The 23,554-nt window shown below is 44.3% G+C and overlaps 9 protein-coding genes across 9 annotated transcripts; 3 read left to right on the top strand and 6 right to left on the bottom strand.

Moving 5' to 3' along the window:
• Positions 1-700: 700 nt before the first annotated feature.
• On the bottom strand, positions 701-1,762 carry FPOAC1_005182 (uncharacterized protein; the record flags this gene model as incomplete). Its single annotated transcript, XM_044849713.1, has 1 exon — positions 701-1,762. One exon carries the CDS (start codon positions 1,760-1,762, stop codon positions 701-703), a length of 1,062 nt encoding a protein of 353 aa, XP_044708423.1.
• A 1,356-nt stretch (positions 1,763-3,118) lies between these two features.
• FPOAC1_005181 (uncharacterized protein) lies at positions 3,119-3,913 on the bottom strand (the record flags this gene model as incomplete). Its single annotated transcript, XM_044849712.1, has 1 exon — positions 3,119-3,913. One exon carries the CDS (start codon positions 3,911-3,913, stop codon positions 3,119-3,121), a length of 795 nt encoding a protein of 264 aa, XP_044708422.1.
• Positions 3,914-4,224: 311 nt separating this feature from the next.
• Positions 4,225-5,127, bottom strand: FPOAC1_005180 (uncharacterized protein; the record flags this gene model as incomplete). Its single annotated transcript, XM_044849711.1, has 1 exon — positions 4,225-5,127. One exon carries the CDS (start codon positions 5,125-5,127, stop codon positions 4,225-4,227), a length of 903 nt encoding a protein of 300 aa, XP_044708421.1.
• Positions 5,128-5,663: 536 nt separating this feature from the next.
• On the bottom strand, positions 5,664-6,815 carry FPOAC1_005179 (uncharacterized protein; the record flags this gene model as incomplete). The annotated part of the gene is made up of 1 exon (XM_044849710.1): positions 5,664-6,815. The coding sequence occupies one exon, from the start codon at positions 6,813-6,815 to the stop codon at positions 5,664-5,666; it is 1,152 nt and encodes a 383-aa protein (XP_044708420.1).
• A 477-nt stretch (positions 6,816-7,292) lies between these two features.
• On the bottom strand, positions 7,293-8,952 carry FPOAC1_005178 (uncharacterized protein; the record flags this gene model as incomplete). Its single annotated transcript, XM_044849709.1, has 2 exons — positions 7,293-7,948; positions 8,001-8,952. The coding sequence occupies 2 exons, from the start codon at positions 8,950-8,952 to the stop codon at positions 7,293-7,295; spliced, it is 1,608 nt and encodes a 535-aa protein (XP_044708419.1).
• Positions 8,953-9,543: 591 nt separating this feature from the next.
• FPOAC1_005177 (uncharacterized protein) lies at positions 9,544-11,792 on the bottom strand (the record flags this gene model as incomplete). Its single annotated transcript, XM_044849708.1, has 5 exons — positions 9,544-10,185; positions 10,233-10,745; positions 10,792-11,437; positions 11,493-11,621; positions 11,671-11,792. The coding sequence occupies 5 exons, from the start codon at positions 11,790-11,792 to the stop codon at positions 9,544-9,546; spliced, it is 2,052 nt and encodes a 683-aa protein (XP_044708418.1).
• A 636-nt stretch (positions 11,793-12,428) lies between these two features.
• FPOAC1_005176 (uncharacterized protein) lies at positions 12,429-16,912 on the top strand (the record flags this gene model as incomplete). The annotated part of the gene is made up of 10 exons (XM_044849707.1): positions 12,429-12,896; positions 12,942-13,002; positions 13,051-13,286; positions 13,333-13,729; positions 13,778-13,909; positions 13,961-13,977; positions 14,912-15,234; positions 15,281-16,082; positions 16,129-16,264; positions 16,311-16,912. The coding sequence occupies 10 exons, from the start codon at positions 12,429-12,431 to the stop codon at positions 16,910-16,912; spliced, it is 3,174 nt and encodes a 1,057-aa protein (XP_044708417.1).
• Positions 16,913-17,623: 711 nt separating this feature from the next.
• FPOAC1_005175 (uncharacterized protein) lies at positions 17,624-18,874 on the top strand (the record flags this gene model as incomplete). The annotated part of the gene is made up of 3 exons (XM_044849706.1): positions 17,624-17,912; positions 17,958-18,088; positions 18,143-18,874. The coding sequence occupies 3 exons, from the start codon at positions 17,624-17,626 to the stop codon at positions 18,872-18,874; spliced, it is 1,152 nt and encodes a 383-aa protein (XP_044708416.1).
• Positions 18,875-19,560: 686 nt separating this feature from the next.
• FPOAC1_005174 (uncharacterized protein) lies at positions 19,561-20,494 on the top strand (the record flags this gene model as incomplete). Its single annotated transcript, XM_044849705.1, has 2 exons — positions 19,561-19,827; positions 19,886-20,494. The coding sequence occupies 2 exons, from the start codon at positions 19,561-19,563 to the stop codon at positions 20,492-20,494; spliced, it is 876 nt and encodes a 291-aa protein (XP_044708415.1).
• Between the last annotated feature and the right edge of the window lie 3,060 nt (positions 20,495-23,554).

The raw sequence follows: 23,554 nt of genomic DNA, 5'->3' as shown, positions 1-23,554 counted from the left end.
CGGTTGTGATTCCCAAGGGATAAACTAGTCCGTACTAGGTTTATGTTGGCAGATGCGTAGGGCGTTGTCACTGAGCGGTAGCGAAGTGTCACGTCTCTTAATAATGAATAGTGCGGGTAAGGCGTATTCAGGTAAAGAAGTTTTGTTGATAGCTAGTGAGCTAAGTTCTATCTAGTGCTAAGAGAATGTATATATACTTGGAGGTATGCAAATCGAACGAGGTCGGTTCGACAATATGCAAGTCGAATGGCGTGCATTCGACTTCTACAGGGTAGGTAGTTGATGATTGGAGCGAAAAGTGGGGTGCTTATTCCGCGTGCATAAGGACCTGTTGGTCGTAACATTTAATTTAATAAATAATTAAAATTAATAAAGACTTTAAAGTTTATTATTTTATATAATAATTATATAATTATATAATTTTATTAATATTAATATTAATAAAGAAATATTTAATAATTAATTTTTAAAAAAAATAAAAGCTTTTATAATAATTATTATAATTTTAATTTTATAAGTTATAATATATATCTTTAAATTAAATTTATATTAATATTTAAATTTAAAAATTATATTTTTTTATAAATTAATTTTATATATATACTTTAGGACTTATACCTTAAAAATCACCTAATAAAAAAGTTACATACATATCTTAAGACCCATTGCAACCGATATATCATAGTACTGAGTAGTGACCTTATCTTATGTCCAATATCTCCTCTTGAAGGGCCCCCTGCCCTATCATCTTCGTCAACTTGCCATCCATGTATCCTTCTATGTGCGACTCCCCTATAAATGACCACAAAGGGCCATTGTTGCGAAGAGCGTACGGGACATCACTACCCAGGATAACAGCAGCACAATCACCGACCCGGGCATCCGATGGACCGATCCCAATATTTCCTGTAGACATGATCATGAAACACCTATCAAAGCAATAGGTGTAGGCTAGAGTAATGTAGTCCTTGGCATTTCCTCCGACCGACAACTGTCGTAGCAGCTCCATGTTCCTTTCCCTGTCGCTCTCACCACAAGGCAAACTCATATCTATTCCTTCGATATCCAATTGTTGAACGAGATACGCCATGCCGTCTCGTATTGTCTGTTCGTATGACCGTCCGATAAGGTCGTAGCGCTCGGCAGTAGTAGCCTTGATGAAGCTAGTTGCCCAAGAAGACAAATCACCTGTATTCAGTACTGAAAGAGACATGTTCCATGCTGTTCGAAGGTCGTTGTCAATTGTGTCTTTGAAATCTTCTTTCGATACCTCGTTCTCACTAAAGTAGTAACAATGGGTCACTGTAGCCAATCTCGCAACACTGACACGTAGAACAGACATGTCGTTGACTTCATGTAATTTTAGCTCGAGCCCAGACGATGCGGCAAATGACTCGGCAAAACCCAACATGGGTGGCTTCTCTAGGTCAGAGAAGTGAACACGAGCAAGACTTGTCCGTATACCCTTATTAAATACTCTAAAGTCGCTCCAGTCTGGAGTCCAAGAGGGCAAGTCTGCAAGGTTGTGTACTCGTTGTTTTCTCATTGAGCAGCCATCTGCACCGTGTGCCCTGGTGAGTATGGCAAGTGAACTACCATTCTCTAGTAGGAAACGAGCCACTTTCAAATACGTCTCTGTCGAATCGACGCTGTAGTCTGGGCGTAAAGCGGGTGGAATTTGCGACGGGTCTTGACACTCTGCGGCTATACCGAGAAGACCAAATATCTTATCTCTTTGGTCTGTAGCATGGAATTTCGTCATTGTGAACGACAATAAGGCGTCAAGTGGCCACTTCGCCCTGCAGTATCGTAGATTACCCATGTTGCTCACGTTGAGTAGCTTTTCTGGAATTTGCGGTAGTCTCATATATCCCGTTCGACGTAACCACGAACTTGCCCATTGGAGTCTGTGCCATGGGTATAAATGACTTCCGCAGATGATGATGGGATCTTTGGGGGATAGAACGACTTCTTGTACAACCCAGATCCTAGAGAACCAGTCAAGGTGCATCATTTCTCTCAGATGTCCCCAACTCTCATCATCCCACGGGGGTAGGCCGGTGAGTTGATGCAATGAATCTGAGTATGTGCTGACAGGAATGTTGTTCTCACGCTGTGCCTCGGGGCAGGCAGACTTAAAGACGTGATATATCTGATCCAGTAGCCTCCATGCTGACGTGACCCAAGGCCGTTCAGGTCCGAGCCATACCAAAGTGGTCACTGATGTCGAATAAATTTGTCGCATAAGAGCCACTTGGGTTGAACGGTCTGAGATGCTTTGTTGGTTGACGCAGATACTATCGATCCATATATATCTTAGTGGAGGGTCGAAGTTGGAACCTGTGATGGCTATGTGTTGTAACACACGGAGTCCAGATGCCAGGTCCGATGTTAGGTTTAGTGGGTATCCATCGATTTGAACAATAGTGTCGTGAGCTCGAGTGCCCCAGCAATGACTGATGGCGTAGAATGGTGGTGCGTCGTCCAGTGATACTATCTCAAGAAAACCTGCATCCAAAATTGATGTATCCGTATTGAGTCGGAGAAGGCGAATGTGATTTTCTGATAGTTCAGCATGGTAGATGGACTCTGTATGTGACATTTTGACGGAGTTGTTTGATCAAACATGTTTTATTCAAGGTTGACAGTCTTGTTGAAATTAAGCGTTGCTGAGAAAATATGCCTTGCCTTTATGCAAATCAAAGCGGGGACATATTAATGGCTAGTTTATGCAAGCATAGCCCACATTGTTGGATTGATTCTTCTTACAGGGTAGATTCATTCTCTTAGCCAAGTCAGCTTCTCCATCAATATCATGCCACTTATTTACCTCTTACACGTGAGAGCCAGCTCAACTTGGATGGTCAGACGTTTTTTACTCATTGAAAGTACCAGAGTTGCTCTGTTAAGTCTGCCCAACATGTAATACCGGGGGCAACAGATATGAATCTTGTTGTGTTGTACAAGACATATCTCACACTATTTACAACTCATTATGCTGTGTGAAGCCAATCGGAAATGATTGCCCAAGTGAAATAACATGATCTCTAAAGCTGTTGTTTAATGAGCTTCACAGTATTATTGACGCCTATCCAATCCTGAGATACCGTTCCTCTAGTCATGTTGAAGAATAACCTCCATCCACAAAGATTGTCTGCCCTGTAACGGCAGCGCTTGCATCACTCGCTAGATACACAGCAACCCCCGCAAAATCTCTTGGCAGACCATTCCTTCCTATCATGGTCCTTGCTGCATGAGCCTCAGCCTTTGCAGGGTCATTGAAGGCAACGCGAGTCATGGGTGTATCGACGACACCTGGTGCGATGGCATTACAGAGAACACCATGACGAGACCATGCTTCTGCTTGAGATCGCGTTAGACCCAATAGACCAGCTTTGGAGGCACCGTATGCACCGCTATTGCCGTATGATCGGAATGCCTGTTGGCTAATGATGTTGATGATACGACCCCAGCCATTTTCTGCCATCTTTGGTCCAAATGCCTGGCCAAGAGTGAAGGGCGCAGTAACGTTGACGGCAATTGTTTCATCCCAGGCTCCTTGGGAGAGATCATTCATATGAGGTCTATAATTGACAGCTGCTGCGTTGACGAGGATATCAGGTGATCCAACAGTCGCTTTAATAGCTTGAATGGCATCTCTTACAGAAGCCTGGTCGCCAAGATCAGCGACAATAGCTTCGGCAGTAACGTGCAGATCAGCAAGATGATCGATGGTGTCTTGCAGCGGTTTGGGCCTTCGCGCAATGAGAACGATCCGACATCCAGAGCGACCCAACGCTATTGCCATCTCTCTTCCTATTCCGGAACTTCCTCCAGTGACGACAGCGACTTTACCAGCGAGGCTGAAGAGGCTGGAAAGATAGCTTGAGACGGCTTGTGAGCTTGGAGCCATGGCGTTTTGAGATGAGCCTAGCTCTGAGTAGAGTTTGCGCTATCGAAAGAATTGAGGAAGTAATCTTAGATATAGACAGATAAATAAAGTCAGGGAATAGTGGCATGTGCTGGTTGACTCAGCTTTTTTTTCGCGTCTTGTGAGCGAAATCGGCTGACGCGAGTTTAGTTCACGAGGTGTCGTTTTTGGCAGCACATGCGGGGTAAATAATCGTGACCCAATGGAATTTCATCAACAAAGGACTTTAACGAGATACAAAAAAATCTATCTAAATTGTTAAAAGGACTAAAAAAGCAAAGGGAATCATTAAATCATGACGCTGCTTCGATTTGAACCACAGTCAACCACCATGTCTCTGTTCCAATATCAACAACACCAGGTCCCTTCACCTCAAGATGAGCGATATGCTCACTCAAAGCACTCATAGGCCCCAAAGGCCCAGCGTTCTTATTTCCTTCGGCTGATGCTTCCAACAAGGCCTTGACAGAGACCCCAACCACCTCTGAAAGCTGTTCAGTGTTGACCAGAGTAGCATGAAGACCTCTCTTGTTCAACCAGTCATGGTTCGCAACAGCGACATAAGCGACAGCTCTTTCAGCGGGTGTCTTGGGCTTCTTTACAGCCGCTGCAATTGTTCGTCCAGGTAGTCCAACAATAGTCCCTACCGCACCAAAGGCGGCGCCCACAGGGATAGATATAGCACCACCGACAACTCCAAATGCTGCGCCAATGATGTTTCCCTTCTTTGCATTTGCAGCGATATTCTTTCCAACGCTTTTGGCATGGTTTCCGACTCCTTTCACATACGACACAGGTTGTTGACCCATAGTCTTGGCCACATCTCCAGCATGATTAATAGCCTTTTCACCGACTTTGGCAGTCATGAAAGCCGAGATGGTATCCAGAAATGATGACCATGCTTCTTGAGTAATACCATGACCAAGTAGCGCGGGCGCATAAGCTTTGAGAAATGGGGATGTTTGAGAAGGTGTTTCTTGTGGGATGGCGATGGGAGCTTCCTTGCTTGTTGAAACTTCGGAATATGTGGGAAGAGAAGGTTCAGGAAAGTCGAAGGGGTTCTCTGCAGTGGGAACTTTGTCGTTTGATTGAGGGCCAGCTTGTGATGAGGGACCAGCTTCGCTGTATGCAGGAGCTGGAGGTTGTTGAGGCTGAGCCTGGTTAACGGCATGCTCTGCTTCTTTGCTGGAAGACATTATGAATAGAATAAAGAAATGAGTTATTGATGAAAATAGTAATGGGCTGCTGAGAAAAGATTGAATGAACTGATGATCCCAAGTTGAGAGCAGAACTGTCATCTTATTATATATCAATCTCCAAAGGCCATTTAACTTCCGCTTCGATCGGCCACTTCGTCATCGGGTAGAGCGGCATTTGCACGGTAACGTCTCAGCCTTAGGAATGTCCGTATACAACCAATAGGAGGCCCCGATTATAGTTCCGAGTGGTTCTCAACTTCGAATGGGTTAACGAAAACAGTTAGAGCGTCTATAAGCGAGAGCGAGATGGATCCCAACGCCGACATCCTTGTATAACATAGGTCAACTGAGAGAGGCAGTGCTTGATACATGTTCCTTTTCTATTGATAGCCGCATGTTGAAACTTTATATCATATCAAATTACTATTGAATAAGAAAACAGCTATTCAATTCATCATGGTAATCCAGCATGAGCAAGCAAACGCATGCGAAATGTAGTTGGGTTGAGTATTTTTGCAATATTTCCCTCTTGTCTAAGTCATTATCTCATCTTCATCACTTTCCATTTGGACACCAAAACATATCCATGAAGATATAATCTCAAGCAAAGCACTCGACCTGTCTCTATGCCAGTGCATGTACGCGGACATACCCGTTCGCCCGAGATGCCGTCCTCCATTCTGTATGGTCTTCGAATCTTTTGTGTCCTTTGATCCGTACTCACTATTCTCCCAGATCTTCTGAGCATGCTCGCAAAACTCAAAGTGCTTCAGGAAACCGATGGTAGAAAATGATATATCGCGGCCGACGTAACTCGAGGGGATGTCAGGGATTGTCCAGCCCTGGCCATTAGCCTCGAAACGATTCGTGACGAATGCTTTCTCGCACCCCTTGCAACTTACTCCACGCTCGACTGTCATTGTGTATCGGTCCAGAGTAGGGTACATAATGCATGCTGCCGAACGATAGTGCAGCCAGCCTCGATGAAGGGCGGTTCCGAAATTTCCTTGGATAGAGCCAAGAAATCGAATCGCTTGGCATATGTCTACAGCCGGTATACCTATAGTCTTGTCCAGCATCATCGTGGGTTGAGCCCAGTTTTGGATTTTCAGATAGCGACAACCCGATGTGCTGAACATTTTTGCCCCAAGTATACCGAGCTGATAAACGTCATCGCCCCCCACAACAGCTAGCTCTGGCTTTTCACGAAGGCAACTGTAGCAGCAGCGAGTACAGGTCGGGAGGAATAAGAGGCCTCCGAACTCTCCACACATTGCGCACTCTCCATTAATTAGAGCATTGTGGAGGTCTTTGTACGTGATATCATCACTCAGACCTGTTCGGGCAAGTGCCTTGATGCCTTCGGCGCCGTACTGTACGACTTGTCGATATTGAGGGATCGCAGTCAACATGGTACGTGTTTGGCAGTTGGCATTGCGAAAAGAATGAAACGACTTGACGTCGAGCAGCATTGAGATCCTGGAAATAATCTCTGGGGGCAACTTGCAAATTGCTCCCGGATTGTTCGAATCTGCCCGGGCTAAAGACGATGTGGTTAACAAGCACTCGAACAATGTATCAGGAGCCTTGCTGGGGTTTGTTGTGAGTAGCGGGAAATAATATCGGCTTCGATGGTAAGAACAAGTTCGGAGAATGGTCTCCTGGGTATGTGATGTTGTGCACATGTTGACTGATCAGAGAGGTGTGCAACAGAGGAAGATTGTGAAGGTCAGAGTACAGTATTGGATGGGAAGAAGAAATAAATGTGACAGGATGTGAGAAGTATTGGTTTTTATATACCTAAGGAAGTAAAATTATGTCAACCTCTCTATACCTTGGAAATTCTAAACATAAATAAGTTCATATGCGCAGATATTAATTGTAGGTTCATGAAATTGCCCTCATGTTGATACATGGCGGTCATAAAATCAGGTAAGAAAGTCAATATATACAAAACTATATACATTAAACTTTCCTTTTTCATGAGTCTCAACGAGGCACCTTGAACTTTGGCTGCCTATAACCTTACTTCACACACAAACGGACAATCTCAAAGTTTGACTCATCAAACTTTCATATGATACATAACTTTATTAAAAGAAGTTTCCTCCAGAGTAGTTGCCCAAGAGAATGACAAGCACAGTCCAATCTTGGGTTCTACTCTATCCTCTTTTACTGGCTAGTTCTGATTGCTTCACACGCGCTACAAACACCTGGCCATTGACATACTCGTATTCAAGTTCCGTCCGGGTACCTCTATTTTCTTGAAACGAGAGTCGAATGATCCGTGTAACTACTCTCAAGATATCCGCTTGATCTGGAAACTTCTGCTTAACATCGAGGGTAACAATCTTGATATCGCTGTTAGTTTCAAGAGCACGGCGGGCAAAACATTGTACCACTCCCATGTCGCGAGGCTCAGCATCATCTGTCTTCATGCTGATCCATAAGATATTCTTGCCCTTGACGAGCTTTTCGTACTCCGTTAGAAAAGCAGAACCATCATCGATAACAGTGTATATAAAATGAGGCGAGATGTCATTAGGGAAAATTGGTGAGATGGTCGATGCTGTGTTGTTTTCTGCAAGAGCGGTTGATAGCTGGTTGGCGAAGCTGAAACTGCCACTATGAGCACAAGGTAGAATGTTGACCATTAAATTATGAATAGAAGCCAGAGCTGTTGAAACCAAACAGTAGGATGACTGCCCTATAAAATCAAATGTTTTTGTTGCCGGTTCGAGTGTGCTGAAATTGTTGTTCTGCAAAACCTTATTCCACTCGTTTACAGAAGGGCATTCCAATGGCTCAAATCGTTCGTCTGCAGTGCTGTTAGTGAATATTTCATTGAGATACCAAACGGGTACACATACCTGACCACATGTTCTCGTTCATACCAAATATCAGATTATAGGCTGGTGACATACTTGAAAATCCCGCAAGAATAAGGACGCCGCCAGGGGTGATAAGTCTGCGTAGATTCATGAGAGTCCCCACCAAAGAATTGGCTGTATATAAAATGTTGTTGACGATGACCAAGTCAAAAGACCCTGGGCTGAATCCTTGTTCAACTGGATCCTGGTTGATGTCGAGAGCTTTGAGCTTGAACGAACCCTTTAGTGAGGCTCTCATCTGCTCCAGGATTGGGAGCGATCGGTCTGTGAGGGTATAGGAAATTCTTTTCTCGCCAGACAAGGCACCTAAGAGAGTTCCCGTTACGTTGCTCGTGCTGGCTCCGACTTCGAGAACATTTTGAACAGATTTGTTCGTTGCAAAATGTGATAGATATTCTCCAAGGTGCGACTTCATTTTCAACGCCAGCTCCATACCGTCCTGCATGTGGTGTATCTTGTCGCCTTGAACCATTAATTCGATGGGATCAACCTTTCCCTGGAGAATACCACCTATATTGGGACCAATCTTATCAAGAATCTCGCCCTCGGCACCCAGTTTTGTCAATGAGGAAAGGATCTCAATCATGACGGTCATGGTAACATCGCTCAACACCAATTTCCCCGCTTGGGAACTGTTATAGGCTCTCATCCATCGATACAAGCTCTTTCTCGGGCCTGTAAGTGTAGTAGGATCAAAGTCCGGGATATCAATTGGGATGTTGTTGAGAGATGCGCGGATTATGAGCGCTGCAGCGCGTGCGATGATGATTTGATGGTCTGCTGTTGCTTTGTAAAGGGGCGATCTGGGTCTTGTGTTACTTCCCGTGAAGAAATTGGCGTCGATTTCCCATTCGATATGGTGTACTGTGTCCCAGACGTCATCATCTTGGAGGTATAGGTCGTCTCTAATGATGGGTTGCACAATGGACATGATTGAGGTGATTCAGAGAGTCAAGATAAGAAAGACAAAGATAGGATAGGATATGGAAAATTGGTTGTAATTGTGGTGAGAAAGAGTCCAAAGCTACGAGTGCCAAGGGAGTAGGTATTTATTTATATGCCTCGATAATCTCACCATTTCTGAATTTGGGGTTGACGTTTTGGGTAGTTCATGTCTCGGAGCCGCAAGCTAACTTGTCTTGTACAGTATAAATAAGCATGTGAGTGACGTTAACCAACCCCACGGGGCAAATCAAATCTCCAAGCCGAGCTTCCGATACGTGCCCGCGTTTTCTAAGAGTCAACAGTCACACCACATTTCCAGTCCCTTTTGACTTGTGACAATATGTCTCCTGATGATACAGATGCACCTTTACCGAATTGGAAGCGAAATTGTACTTACAAATAACATCTCTCATTTATACTAATATCCCGAAACACCGAGGTTTGCCGGCTACAACACTCCAGTTTTATAGAGGCGTATTCGAAGCAGGCTAAGTTAGGTATATCAATCCAACAATTTTAATTACACTTTTGTATACTGATACTATCATCATCTATGATATCTAAACTTTGAGTCTTTTTATCCGCCCGGCGTCCAGCCATTGGTGGTCCAACTCTCTGGACTTATATCAGGCCAATACAATCCTTGCGCACCATCATGGTACATCGATGCATCAATGAACTGCAAGTCTAGCACCGGTTGCGACAAGAGCTCTTGCAACGAAGGCTCCGACAGCGCCATCCCGGCCGTCGGATTGGAAAACCCTCCTACATCAATCCCTTCAAACTGTTGCATCACAGCGTCCGGCGCGAACTGTCCCTGTCGCGTCGCCATGCAAACCTTCATAGCGTCAATATGTCTACAAAATTCCTCTGCTGCAAAATTTCCGTTCTCTTTGAGTTGGGCAAGGAATTGTGCGGCTGACTCGAATTGCTCCTTGTCGCTACGTGACTCTTTACCATCGATGAGACTCGATATCGCAAGGACTGTTGCTGCTGCAAAGAGATATTGCGTGTAGAAATAGTCAAAGGTTGCAAAGGAACCATCGATCCAGCATTCGATTAGTAGCCGGCATGAGTGTCGTGCGCAGCGAACGCAGGCTTCCGAGAGCGTCATTGCCGAGATTGGAATTTGAGGTTCAGTACGTGGTTGCGTGTTCCATGCCGCTACGTGAGTTCGGAGGACATGAAGAAGAATAGGTCGAGTAGCTGTGATGGCAACCTGAATTGGTCAGCTATGTTCAGTCTTTTGGTGAATCACTAACTAACTTGGTTAAAGTATAGATGCAATGACAGAGGCTTGGGACTTGGTTCAGGAGCATCAGTAGGTTCAATGTGAAGATGTGCCGGTAAGTCTTCTACAAAAGCCCTTAAATCCTTCAACGCTTCTTGTACCCTTTGCGAAAGGCTCTTCTGCTGTGGTCTTCTAGTGTAGATCGAATTAATAACCTTGGCAGCTAGACTGGCAAGCCGAATACTGGCGATGAAATATGACGAGTCTGTAAAATCATCTGAACATATCTCAAGAACCGGATCGGTCGGCAAGTCAACTTCTATTTCATCCTCGCGTATAGCTACTGGATGGCCAAGTCTGGATGCCCACATGCGATCGAAGCTATAAGCTGTCCACCATACGCGATTCCTGTGTTCTCGGGCGCCAGCATCGCGGAGCTGTGATTCTGGCACGTTCAAATTTAGACCCATCACCACACTGAGTCGAACCGATGAGCCTGCCAGGGCGTAGGCCGTGTAACGGCGATTCAGAGCGAGCGAGTAAAATGACTGAATTGTCAGCTGAATCATTTCCGTACTTGTTGTCAAAACTTACCAGAAGCAAGCGAACTTCGATGGCATCAATTCGTGGCCTTTCACTAATGATTCGAAGAATCCTTGTAGCCCTGGCAAAATACGCCATACCAGGAAAGTTTTTATCTTTTGCCGCTGTTCTTGTCGAGTACATTTCTCCAATGGCAAACAGAACCCACAATTTGCTCTTTAGGAGTGAATCTGTAGAGTGGGGATTCATAATTGTCTGTTCAAGTCCTTCCAATATTTGACTCTTGCGTACAATGTAATAGCTCCTGCTAACGTACTTTAACGCTACATTTACGAGAAGTCGTGCCCGGGATGGTATGGGCCAGGGACAATCTTCGTCTGAAAGGGTAAGCAGTGTCTCGTCTGGCGCGTAGTTGACTCTCGGAATGTGACTAAGTCCCGGCTCGGAGATGGCTTGCCGAAAGCGAGTTGCAAAGGCAGCATCGGAAGCTTCGCCGATAAGCACAGGGGTATGAAGAACATTCATGTCAAAGAACCACGGCCTTTCTTCTAACAAGGTGCCTTGCAATGTTGAGGGTGCTTCTATTTGGTTGGTGGAAGGTATAGCCACGTCTGAGCTAGTGGTCTCGGGACGAGGTTTGGGGTCTGCATTTTGATTGCGAAGGCGTTCATTCTCGGCAACGAGATCATCAATATACCTATGCCGATTGATGAGAATCATGGAAGATTGAGAAGCGGGAAACAAAAACATACTGCTGGCTGACTTTTATCAGTCTGTTCTTGCGTGGATAAGAACACTCAGTGCCTTTACTTGCCTGTCGACAATTCTGACAGGGTTGGCCACCAGAGCATTTAACTTTACGAGCATGACACCTTCGACATCTGCAGTCGAGTTAGTCAACAGTACCGGGTCAGGAAGTATCTCACTTACGCCGTAGATTTTGTCTTTCTCTGACGTTTCTCCGTCGTACTCAAAGGTGTAAGGTTCGAAGAGCCGAGATCATCTCTACTTTCAAGCTCCGAATCGCGAGGACTCTCGTCGTTGGAAGTCATGGTGTAACCCGAAATTGTCAAGGTCAATAAAGTCGAAAGATCGGGCTTCGGTAACACGGGACCGCGACGGATCTTAACCAATCTGATGACTCAATTTGTTCCCCGCTAAGATCTGCAAACTTCCGTTTACAATCAGTGGTTGACTTGCTTTTGTTCAACGGTTGCTCGCGTGACGTGCTATAGAAAGATGGGAATAACGGTGCAAGAAGCCGATATTTTGCGGCGAGAAAATTGAATTTGGCCGTGATGAGTCAGCAATTTCATACTAACCTCGGGTTCATCGGCGGATCTGAGCTTCAGGCCGAAGAGATCATGGGAATTGAACGGGTTTTAGATGAACATGATGATGATCATACTTGAAGGACCCGACACCGCTTCATGAAGTCTTGGAAGATCCACATGTCGCCATTGAAATGAGTAAGAGGTCTCTTCTTAAAAAAGAAGGTGTGCTTTATGAAAACTCTTTTCAAATTCTTTTGGACATTAGGCTCAGCAACTAGAGTAGGATCCGACACTCTTTGGTATATATGGCATCATTCCTTGAAACTAATTTTTGCTGCTTTTTTTTGTTAATATTTATTATAAATTTCCCATACATATGCACTCCTGTCTCTTTATCATTTAAAGATATACGCTATGAGCGAACCCAAGACGGAAACGTTAGCAGCCCCCGAGGCATCACCTCAGACAGAAGCCAGCGCAATTGACGATGACGTTGCCTCGATACCCTCTTGGCGAAGATGGGTCATCCTCTTTGTCGTCTGCTGGATGCCTTTGCCTATGACATTCTGGAGCACGGCCATCATGCCTGCCACCATCGAAGTGGCCTCGGACCTGAACATAGCCGTGACTACCATCACAACAGTCAACGCTGGAGTCTTTGTTGCACAAGCTCTATCAGGACTGATCTGGTTGCCGATCAGCACCATTATCGGTCGGAAATCTGCATATCTTGCTGCCAATGCTGTGCTTTGTCTCTGTGCAATTGGATGCGCTGTGGTCCCGAATCCAGCTGGATTTGCATCCCTTTGGATTCTTGGTGGGACAGCAGGACCCTTCTTTTTGGTAGCGGGACAAACTATCCTTGCTGACATTTTTGATCCTGTAAGTAATAGGACATTTGCAGAAGGCCATACTAACCGTCAACAGACGGTCCGCGGAACAGCTGTGGGTTTCTTTCTAGGAAGTTGTGTTTCTGCCAACACAATTGGTCAGTCAACCCAGCATCACACTCAATGCTCCGACTAATCTCTTCAAGCGCCGCTCCTTGGTAGTGTCATTGCTACATATACTAGCTGGAGGGTCATATACGGCGTGGAGGCCGGCATGTCTCTCTTTGGTCTCATTCTTTCCTTGCTGTTCATCCCTCGAGCAAGTGAAGTTGAGAATCCAAAACTCGCCGAGCCACGTCCTAGGACAAGGAGAGAAATTGTCCAAACTTTCAACCCTATGCATGTCTTTTGTCAATACTCGTACCCCAAGGTTATCATCGCAGTGAGTAAGATACGATTTTCCCATGAAAACTAGCTGACATGGATAGAATATCGCATGCGGTCTCTTGGGTTTTAACCAATATGGTCTTCTAAGTTCTGTTCGACGCATCATCAACCCTCGCTTTAAGCTCGACTCTCCTCTTTCCAGCGGTTTGTTCTATCTTGCCCCAGGTGCAGGTTTCCTTGTTGGAAGCACAGTGGGGGGCAAGATCTCTGATGTTGTGGTCAAGAGATATATACGCAAGCGAAACGGAGAAAGGTGTCCTGAAGATCGACTGAACAGCAGTTTGCCCAGCATTCTGATCATTTTGCCTCTGGGTACTCTGCTTTACGGATGGAGTGTTCATAACAGAATAGGCGGAATGGCTTTACCGATTGTCAGTTCTTTCATTGAAGGGTTTGGACTCATGGCATCGTTCAGTGGATTGAATACATATGCTGCTGGTAAGTTGAGGCTTCTGTGCCTTGTTGTTCTCGCTGACACTATTACAGAAGTACGACCTGCACATAGAACTGCTGTTATCACGGGCAAATATGTCATTCAGTATGGCTTTGGTGCCATAAGTGTTGGTGGAGTAGTTCCCATGATTGATGGCGTCGGAGTAGGATGGGCGTTCACTGTCAGTAAGTAAACCCATTTCACCAAAACGTCGATACACTGCTAACTATGAAAAGCCACAAGTCTATCCCTTGTGGCGGGCGTTTTTGTCTTATTAATTGCGAAATTCAGCACAAGGTGGAAGCAGTAACGTATGTATTGTCATTTGAGACAATTAAGATTAAGGTCAACAGGATGAACAGAGGGGATGGCGTTTTGAACTAGAGGCGTAAAAGGTATTAAAGATGCAGATGTTGAATGGTTTACCATAGAAGGAATAGACAAAAGTTAGTCTTTGCCTAATGTCGGCTCCAACGCAAGATCCTAACGACAACGCCACGACAATTTTCATCTAGTAAACATGTCCTGTCTATGACTGAACGGTCAGGCTCATTTTCGAAGGTCCTAGAACCCGAAGTTATTCGGGTATACGGCATCATTCCTCTGCCAAGACATAACAACTGCATCTACAGCAAAACTTCAAGCCGTGGCTTTTCTCGCATTCGTTACGCCTCCAGATTCATCGCTACTACGGAGGCTAAATTAGGCATTGAGGCGGCTTACCCCAGATCCTCGCTATTCTCGTTGGCTGGATCTCGCCATTGAGTTTCGTGGAGTTTGTTAGTGGGAAAGTCTCGTTCAACCCCGCCGGCATCAGAGTACCGCTGGCTGGATTGATGGCAAAGGAGGCAATTCGCTGGTATGCTTCTCACGTGGGATGGTTACGGCTCAAGATATTAAACCCAGGGTGCCTACGACTACATGCCAAACCTTGCCCAGAGTCTCTCAGTCATAAACCGTTGAGATTCTGACCAAACCCACGCCTACAAGTCCCAAGATGCATCTCTCTTTGTCGCAACATTTATTCCTTCTTTCTGCATACTCTACATTTGTATTAGCTCAGGGGGGCGCTGAGGCTGACCCTTATGCCCCTGTCTATACACAATGCCCAAGAAACTTGGAGATTCGCGCTGCCAAAGATGTAGGCGTCAAGGAACTTGTCATATGACACATCCTAACCATCCCAGGGCCTGTCTGATGAAGAAAGTGCATGGAGAGAACTTCGAGGAAAGACAATGATGTCTAACTTGGAGGACTACTTGAAGCTAGCCAAAATCAACGATTTCGACATCAACGAGTACATGGACAAACTCAAAGAAGAGGACGTCCCGATTGTTGGTCTTTCTGTCTCCGGTGGTGGTACTCAGTCTGGTCTAGGCGGCCTTGGTGTCTGGAAAGCCTTTGATTCTCGTTCTGATGCAGCCATTTCTGCTCGCACTGGAGGCCTAGCTCAACTTTTGTCCTACATCACTGGTCTATCAGGCGGTGGTGCTGTCACTGTCGGCCTCCTGTAAGTTCATATTCCGATATTAGTATCCGCCATACTTACCATTTAGCGCGGCAAACAATTTCACTACAACAGACAACATCCAAAAGGCCACCAACTTCTCAACCTCTTACGCTGAAGGTCCCGACGGCAACCAGACAGAATTTCTGAACACCATCTTCGAAAACACTGGCGCCAAAGATGAAGCCGGCTTCCCGGTGTCTGTTGGTGATACCTTTGGCCAGTTCTGGGGAACATGGCTCCCTGAGGACCAACTCTTTAGTAACTACTCAGATATTGCCAGCAATGGTACAGCTTTTGCTATGGGCGATGCTCCCATGCCCATCATGTGCTTTGCAGAGGTCGTACCTGGCAAATCACCTGAGATCGGAAAGCTCATGTTTCCAACCCGCAACACTTCCAACCTCTTCAACTTGACCGCCTATGAAGTCACGCCTTATGAGTTTGGGTCTTGGGCCGGTGGCCGCGTACAAGCATTCATACCCACCAAGTATCTCGGCACATCCATGTCTGACGGCAAACCACAGAACAGGAGCGAGTGTGTAGAGGGCTTCGATAAACTTACTTTCATGCAAGGAACAACTACCAACGCTTTCACTGCATGGTTCATCGACTCCTTCTATGGAGTTCCGATATTTGCAAAGCGTTCATTGGATAAAAGACAACAGGTGAACCCGGATATCAACGACGTGCCTATCCCAAATGATGAGTACAATAATCCGTTGGTGCAACTGGTCAACCAGACGGCTTTATACTTTGACTTGACTTTCAACCAGTCACTTTGGGCGACTTATCCCAACCCTTTCGAGGGCTACAACGAGGACATGAAGGATGTTTCGGAGCTTCTACTCGTAGGTTCTAACCAATTCATGCAAAGAACTTCACTGACTTGTTTAGGTCGATGGCAGTCTTTCCCTAGACACGAATCCTCTCCGCCCTTTGATCATTCCTGAACGAAAACTCGATTTGATAATTGTGTATGAAGCAACATCTGACGCGCCAAACGGATGGGTCAATGGAACAAACCTGAGACGTATGTCGCCCAAACTTTTGGAAGATTGACACTAACAACATCATAGACACGGCCATCGCCGCTTCTCAAGGCAACATTCCGTTCCCTGAAATTCCCGATGTGAACACAATCGTTGCTCAGAACCTCTCTTTTCAGCCCACATTCTTCGGATGCAATGCCAGCAAAGAGACACCTCTTCTTCTCTGGCTTCCTAATGCACCGTGGACGGGCTACACCAACTACTCTTATATGCAAGCAGAGTTCACCACGAACCAACTGGACATTGCTTTCGATAACGCTTTCCAGGTTGCCACATACGGTAACGGAAGTGTAGATGAGAATTGGCCCGCATGTCTGGCATGTGCTGCTATCAAGGGTTCCTTGCGAAGGGTTGATATTGACCTGCCCAAGCAATGTGATGAGTGTTTCAATAAGCATTGCTGGAACGGAACCACAAGTTCACGAAAGGCTACCGCTGCTGACTTTGATTTGAAGCCGAGACTTGATCCTGGACTGACATTTGAGAAGTGGAATGAAAGTGATTGGTCTTCTGAGTCGAGGACTGGCGGTAGCGGGAATGGCAAGGAAGACGATTCTGCCGGAGTGAAGATTGGAAACAACGTTGTTGGCCTTGTTCTATCTGTGGCTGCGATGATTTATATGCTGTAGTTATTTGAGTCGGTTACTGTTTACCTCTTAGCTGAGCGAGATCTAGTATTTTGAGTCTAGTCAATTTATGTTATTATTCATTTTAATGCCTTGTCCGACACGGAAGGTCAATTGATTATGAGCTGTGCTAATCGCACACAAAAGGCCCACTGTTCACTTACATAATCGCACACGTGACGCTTATAAAAGCCGCACATGACTACACGTGACCGCATTAAGCCATCTTCGTCACATTAACGCGTGAAATTAAAGCTACAGAGGGTTAAGATAGAAGCTACAGAGGGTCAAGAAAGTGGCTACAGAGGGTCACGATTAAAGCTATAGAGGGTCAAGATAGAAGAGCTATAGAAAGGCTAGGCTTTTATTATAATTCCTCTTAATATTATTAAATTAATACTATTAAGTATATACTAATTTATATAAGAGAGAAAAGTTAGAATAATCTGCATTGTTGAGCAAAAAAATCCTTAGACTTACATGCAATTAGCAATGTTGTTGTATGCGACTAGCACAGCTCTTAATTATTAGTCAAGTTCTGGGACACTAGGCATACTAAACGAGTCAGGCCGTGTTCGGCGAGCCGTTTTGGGTAGTGGAAATGGATGAGCCATGATGAGAACACTCCAGTATGAGAGCAACGCTCAAATAAATATCAAGACAGATGCCCCAACCAGACACCACCTTGTATGACAACAATACTCACAATTGACCATGTCTACTCCTCAAAACCACGCTGTCGTTTTTGGCGCAACAGGCCTCATCGGCTGGGCCGCCGTCAATCAACTCCTCTCAAACTACCCTGCACCCACCACTTTTACAAGCGTCACAGCTGTGAGCAATCGACCCTTGGACGCAGAGAGAACATTCTGGCCCACAGAGTCTAGTGAAAGACCAGAGCTTCAACTCGTGTCAGGTGTAGATCTCAAAAGTGGTGAATTGAAGGAACAATTGAGGGATAACGTGGCTGGGATCGAGAAGATCACCCACGTCTTTTACTTTGGTGAGCATTGCACAGAAGCACAATGACCCCTGCTAACAGCGACAGTGTTTGCGCCGCATGATGAGGACCACCAAGAGGAATGCAAGATCAATTGCGACATGATGCGCAATGTCGCAACTGCACTCAACGCACTCTCTCCCAGTTTGAAGTCCTTCGTTTACTCTGGTGGCACAAGGGTAGGTCTACATATGCCTCACACTCACGTTCCGTACAACCACTGACTCCCGCAGGGATACGGCATTTACATTCCGGGTGGCATCTTCACACCTCCTCTTGACGAATCCATGGCCGATACTATACCAGAGGATTATGCAAAGACGGTTGCTTACCCGTGGTTTCGTAGCATTCTCACTGATGCTTCAGCCGGTCGCGAATGGACGTGGACAGAGGTCTGTCCCGACGTGGTCGTAGGCTTCAGTGCGATTGGCTCAAATTACTCTCTCGCCTTGCACTGGGCGCAGTATCTTTCCTTGTATGCAAAGAACAACGGCGAAGGCGCAGAGGTGATGTTTCCGGGGAACAAGGAAGCCTACCATGCGCGCTTCACGTCCGTATCGTCTTGTATCCTCGGTCGTGTCGCAATTCACGCAGCACTCAATCCATCGTCGTGTGGGGGCAAAATCATCAATATGCTTGATCGTGCGGAACCGACCACTTTCGCGGAAGCGTGGCCTCGCATCGCGTCGTTTTTTGGACTTGTCGGTGTCGCACCGGGGAATGCCGAGGGTCAACGACCGAGTGAATACATCGAGACCCATGGCCATCTCCTGGGAGAGTATGGTAAAACGGCGGGTGTCGGAGCAGGAAGGAAACAACTCGATAATGTAGGCTGGTGGTTAACGTTTGATCGACAATTGAGTGCGGAGAGGTTGCGAAACGCAGGCTTCAAGGAGGAACGAGATCCATCAGAGGGTTGGATTGAAGCATTTTCCAAACTTCGCGATGCCGAAATTATCTTGTAGGGTTAGTTTTTGCCTGCCCGTGAATATCGGGGATGCCGAGAATGAGTAAGCAATTCCGTATAGCAATGTCGTTTCGGGCCGGTGAGAGTAAAAAGAAGACAACTTAGGTGGAAAAGAAAAAAGAGGAGCTCTTTGCTGTTATGTCATTGTAAATCCACCATACCGAACAAACCCCGGCGCTCCATTTCTCCGGTTTCCGAAAGTGGAAATAATGGGGAACGTTCCACTGTTAGCCGTCATGGTTCCTGGTCTGATGCCAATAGAAGTCTCCCATTTTCTCTTGATCGGGTGAATCGGCTTTGCTTGTGGTGTTCCTTGGTGTCATGCTCTTTCAGATGGATTCGCATTAATGGATCATCTCCGCGGGCTAACGTACTTGGTATAAGGACTAGAGGCGCTGTCGTTTTATGTTTTATGGAAGCCTTGGTTTGTTCTGTTTGGAGTTTTGAAGCCATCGCCAGCCGAGATTAACTCCACGTTAGAAGAGGTTCCAGCTTAATTAAAAATTTCGTTGTGTCATCTAACGCCTTCTGACGCCATCTTTATTCATTGACTTTCCAGTTTCTCCAACCATCTCACATTTTGCATCCATCGACTCTGGCTGGTTGCATCGCTTGATCTCATCTGCATTTACTGTACCCCGGATTTTACAACCCCATCACATCAGGTCACCCCATTTTATCTCGATGCCGTCTCCGAACCCGAAGAAATGGGCCTTCGATATTGATAGGTTCATCAATCCCTTCATTCCACCGCCGCCATGGAAACACCTCCCATATCCCATCGCTTACATTTTTGGATACCGTCACCAACAACCCAGTAGCATTGGAACTATTCTTCCAGTGATATGGGCATTCATTGGCATTTTTATCGCATTGTCGGTTATTGAATTGGCTTCGGAGCGTATTCCTTCATTTGTTGAGAGAGGCGCTCCAATTATTGTCGGATCTTTTGTATGTTCTCCCAATGAAACAAGATCAAATCCTTGATATGATGTGCTAACAATTCCAGGGTGCGGGCGCTGTTCTTGAGTTCTACGCTATTGAGTCTCCCCTCGCGCAACCGCGCAATTTCTTCGGCGGTCAACTCATCGCCGCCGTCATCGGCGTCAGCATTGGAAAGCTCTTCCTTCTCAGTGACAGCTTCTCCTCCATTCAATGGCTAGGTGGCGCCATCTCCTGCGCGACGGTGACGTCCGTCATGGCTCTTACGAAAACGATACACCCGCCCGCCGGTGCAACGGGCCTTCTCGCCGTAGTTGATGACCGACTTCTTCAGCTGGGCTGGTTCTTCATCCCTGTGGTGCTCTTCAACTGTACAATCATGTTTGGAGTGGCACTCCTCGTGAACAATATCCAGCGCGCGTACCCTGTCTATTGGTGGACACCTGAGAACCTACGCGCTGAGAGGACCGAAGGAGAGAGGGAGAAAGCGACAGATGTTGAAAAGGGCAATTCAAGTGAAGTGGTGCCAGATGATGGAAGTGATTCCGATAGGCACGAGAGACATGACGGCAAGGAGATCATCCTCAAGCCCGGTGGTGTACTTGCTTTGCCTCATGGTCTCTTCCTTATGCAGGAGGAGCTTCAGCTGCTGGAGGAGATTGCCAACCGATTATAGAGGTTACAGGTTGGACGTCACGATGAGACTACATGCATTGTATTAAATGGTATACACAGAAAGAGAACTTATTAATATTGATGACTCGAGTATGTTATACTTCTGATTATTTTATGCCATCAAACACCTTTGAATGGCGAAATACCTTTTTCTTCATACATCAAATAATGCACTCTTATATTGAGAGTTGTTCTTGAATCGGCATCGCCCTTTGAACTCACCACAAATCCCTTTCACCATCGTTAGTTATATGTTGCAGAGAGTAGTGGTCCCTGTACAGTCGTAATATCGTTATCTCTTTCCCCTCAACGTTGAAGTTATAGCCTTGAGTTGTGCAAAACCTCATCCAGTGACAGCTAGTGGCGCAACACGTGTCTGATCCGCAGAGGTGGTTGAATGAACACAGGCTAGCGGATGTAACATGTAGGGTGCATTTGGCGTACAAAGACATGTGAAACTTTGTGCTTGGTGAAGGTGTTGCCATGTCTTGTAGTGTTGGTTTGCGATGATGGCTTTGCCTAGTTTGTGTTTCCCTTTGTGAGATTGTTAACGACCACTGCGGTGATAGACCCTGACTCCAAAAACAGAGTACAAGTATGTCAAGCTTGAAGTAAATGCGCAGAGTGGGTTCTGTCCTCGGTCTAGTAGCGAAAAGAGGTTCATCAGGTTGTTATACATATACACGGACGTCAATGTAGCGTTTGGCCAAAGACAGAACAAATCCGCTGTGATATAGAACATAGCAAGTAACTTAGTACTAAGCGATTTTGATGAGGACCCCGCACCAAGAATCATGTCAACAACAGGTCTGGGTGGGAAAATACAAGTGCCGACTCATTAGGTAGTATTACTACAGTGGGGAGGTATAACTGGGAATAGCTTCAAACAAAACCTTGATGGATTGGGCGATCGAAACTAAACAGTTGAATGAGACACTGTTCATTCCTAGCGCCCGATCGTTTGAAACAGCAAAAGAGCCATGGAACTAGGCGACCATGAAACTCGATGTTGAAATTAAGTTCAGGCTTTCAAGAAACATTACTCTTGGCTTACCATCAGCCGACAACCCCTGCTGATCAGGTATCGCGATGCCCAGAGATTGGCTGAAGGTGGTGCACGTTGACAAAGATTTGGAGTTGGAGTCAAGAGTAGCGGCAGTGTCAATGTGACCCTATGCGGGGCCTAGACAGTGACTCTCCACCTTTTGACTTGATAACTTTACAATTCAAGCTGTTGCAGTTGTGGCGATCCTTGGGCTGGGTATTGAATCATGCTTGGATTGAGGAGTTTGCCGTTGAACCGATGCATCGTAACGACTACCAGTGTAACGGTATTCGACGAGCTTGTAGCGGTCAATGAGTGTAACGTCTAGGCTTGAGTTGCCCATCACGGTGGTTGGTTACACAAAACTCACCGGGCACCAACAAACAAATCACTTGTGATATTGCATCTCGTGCGTCAAACGCCAGTCAGCAACAGAACTCAGCCTCAGTTAAATCCGATCTTGGTCGGAAACAAAACAGAAAGCAAAGACCACCCAACATGGCAGGTAACTTGTAAGCAAGTCAGATCTTGAAGGGCCTGGGCCTAGATGCAGGCGGTGAGACACAACGGCGCGTGAACGACAGGGATCTTTCGATTGAGGAGGATGGGGAGGATCATATGTGCGGGGAGTAGAGAGGGAGGAGTGATCAATAACATACATGTTCTGGCAGGGAGATGAGACAAAGGAGTGCATTCCCTGGCTTTGGATCGTCGTTGGATTGCTATTAAAAGGGCAACTCGGTTGGCAAATAAAGAAGAAAAAAACATGGTCAATATAGTCAAGTCAGGCTAGGCTGGCATTATTATTACTCTATAATCAACTATTAATTCTAAAGTTTAAAATAAAGCTAAGATTTATTAAAAATAAAATAAAATAAAATAAAATAAAATAAAATAAAATAAAATAAAATAAAATAAAATAAAATAAAATAAAATAAAAATAAAATAAAATAAAAATAAAATAAAAATAAAATAAAATAAAAATAAAATAAAAATAAAATAAAAATAAAATAAAATAAAATAAAATAAAATAAAATAAAATAAAATAAAATAAAATAAAATAAAATAAAATAAAATAAAATAAAATAAAATAAAAATAAAATAAAATAAAATAAAATAAAATAAAATAAAATAAAATAAAATAAAATAAAAATAAAAATAAAATAAAATAAAATAAAAATAAAATAAAATAAAATAAAATAAAATAAAATAAAAATAAAATAAAATAAAAATAAAATAAAATAAAATAAAATAAAATAAAATAAAATAAAATAAAATAAAATAAAATAAAATAAAATAAAATAAAATAAAATAAAATAAAATAAAATAAAATAAAATAAAATAAAATAAAATAAAATAAAATAAAATAAAATAAAATAAAATAAAATAAAAATAAAATAAAATAAAATAAAATAAAAATAAAATAAAATAAAATAAAATAAAAATAAAATAAAATAAAATAAAATAAAATAAAATAAAATAAAATAAAATAAAAATAAAATAAAATAAAATAAAATAAAATAAAATAAAATAAAATAAAATAAAATAAAATAAAATAAAAATAAAATAAAATAAAATAAAATAAAATAAAATAAAATAAAATAAAATAAAATAAAATAAAATAAAAACCTAGGTTCTAAATTAGCCGCCTATAGCAGATATTATATATATTAGAAACTACCTCCTTACCTACTAGGTATCACCTACCTAGAGTCCAACAATATATATTTATGCCCGCTTCAGTATAATCACAAGTCTCCTCTTCTGATCGGGCAGACTTGAGATTGCCAAGCCTTGGGGTTTCTCCACTGAATTGGCTCGCGCTAGGGGAGATGGTCGTACAGTCAGTGCAGTCGATACTGTGATAGGTACCTACCTACCTGTAAATCGAAACGGAACATGGACTCAACCTTTGCTGGGTTAGTACTACAAAAGATTGACAGCTTGGGAAATACATGTACTCGGTTACAATTGCTACTGCATTATCTTGTCTGTCAATCCTGGTCCGGGTAACAC

This window comes from Fusarium poae, chromosome 2 (assembly GCF_019609905.1).
Source record: "Fusarium poae strain DAOMC 252244 chromosome 2, whole genome shotgun sequence".
In the NCBI taxonomy this organism is placed as follows: Eukaryota; Fungi; Ascomycota; class Sordariomycetes; order Hypocreales; family Nectriaceae; genus Fusarium; species Fusarium poae.
The sequence above is the reverse complement of the archived record's forward strand: the minus strand, read 5'-3'. Positions and strand labels throughout refer to the sequence as shown.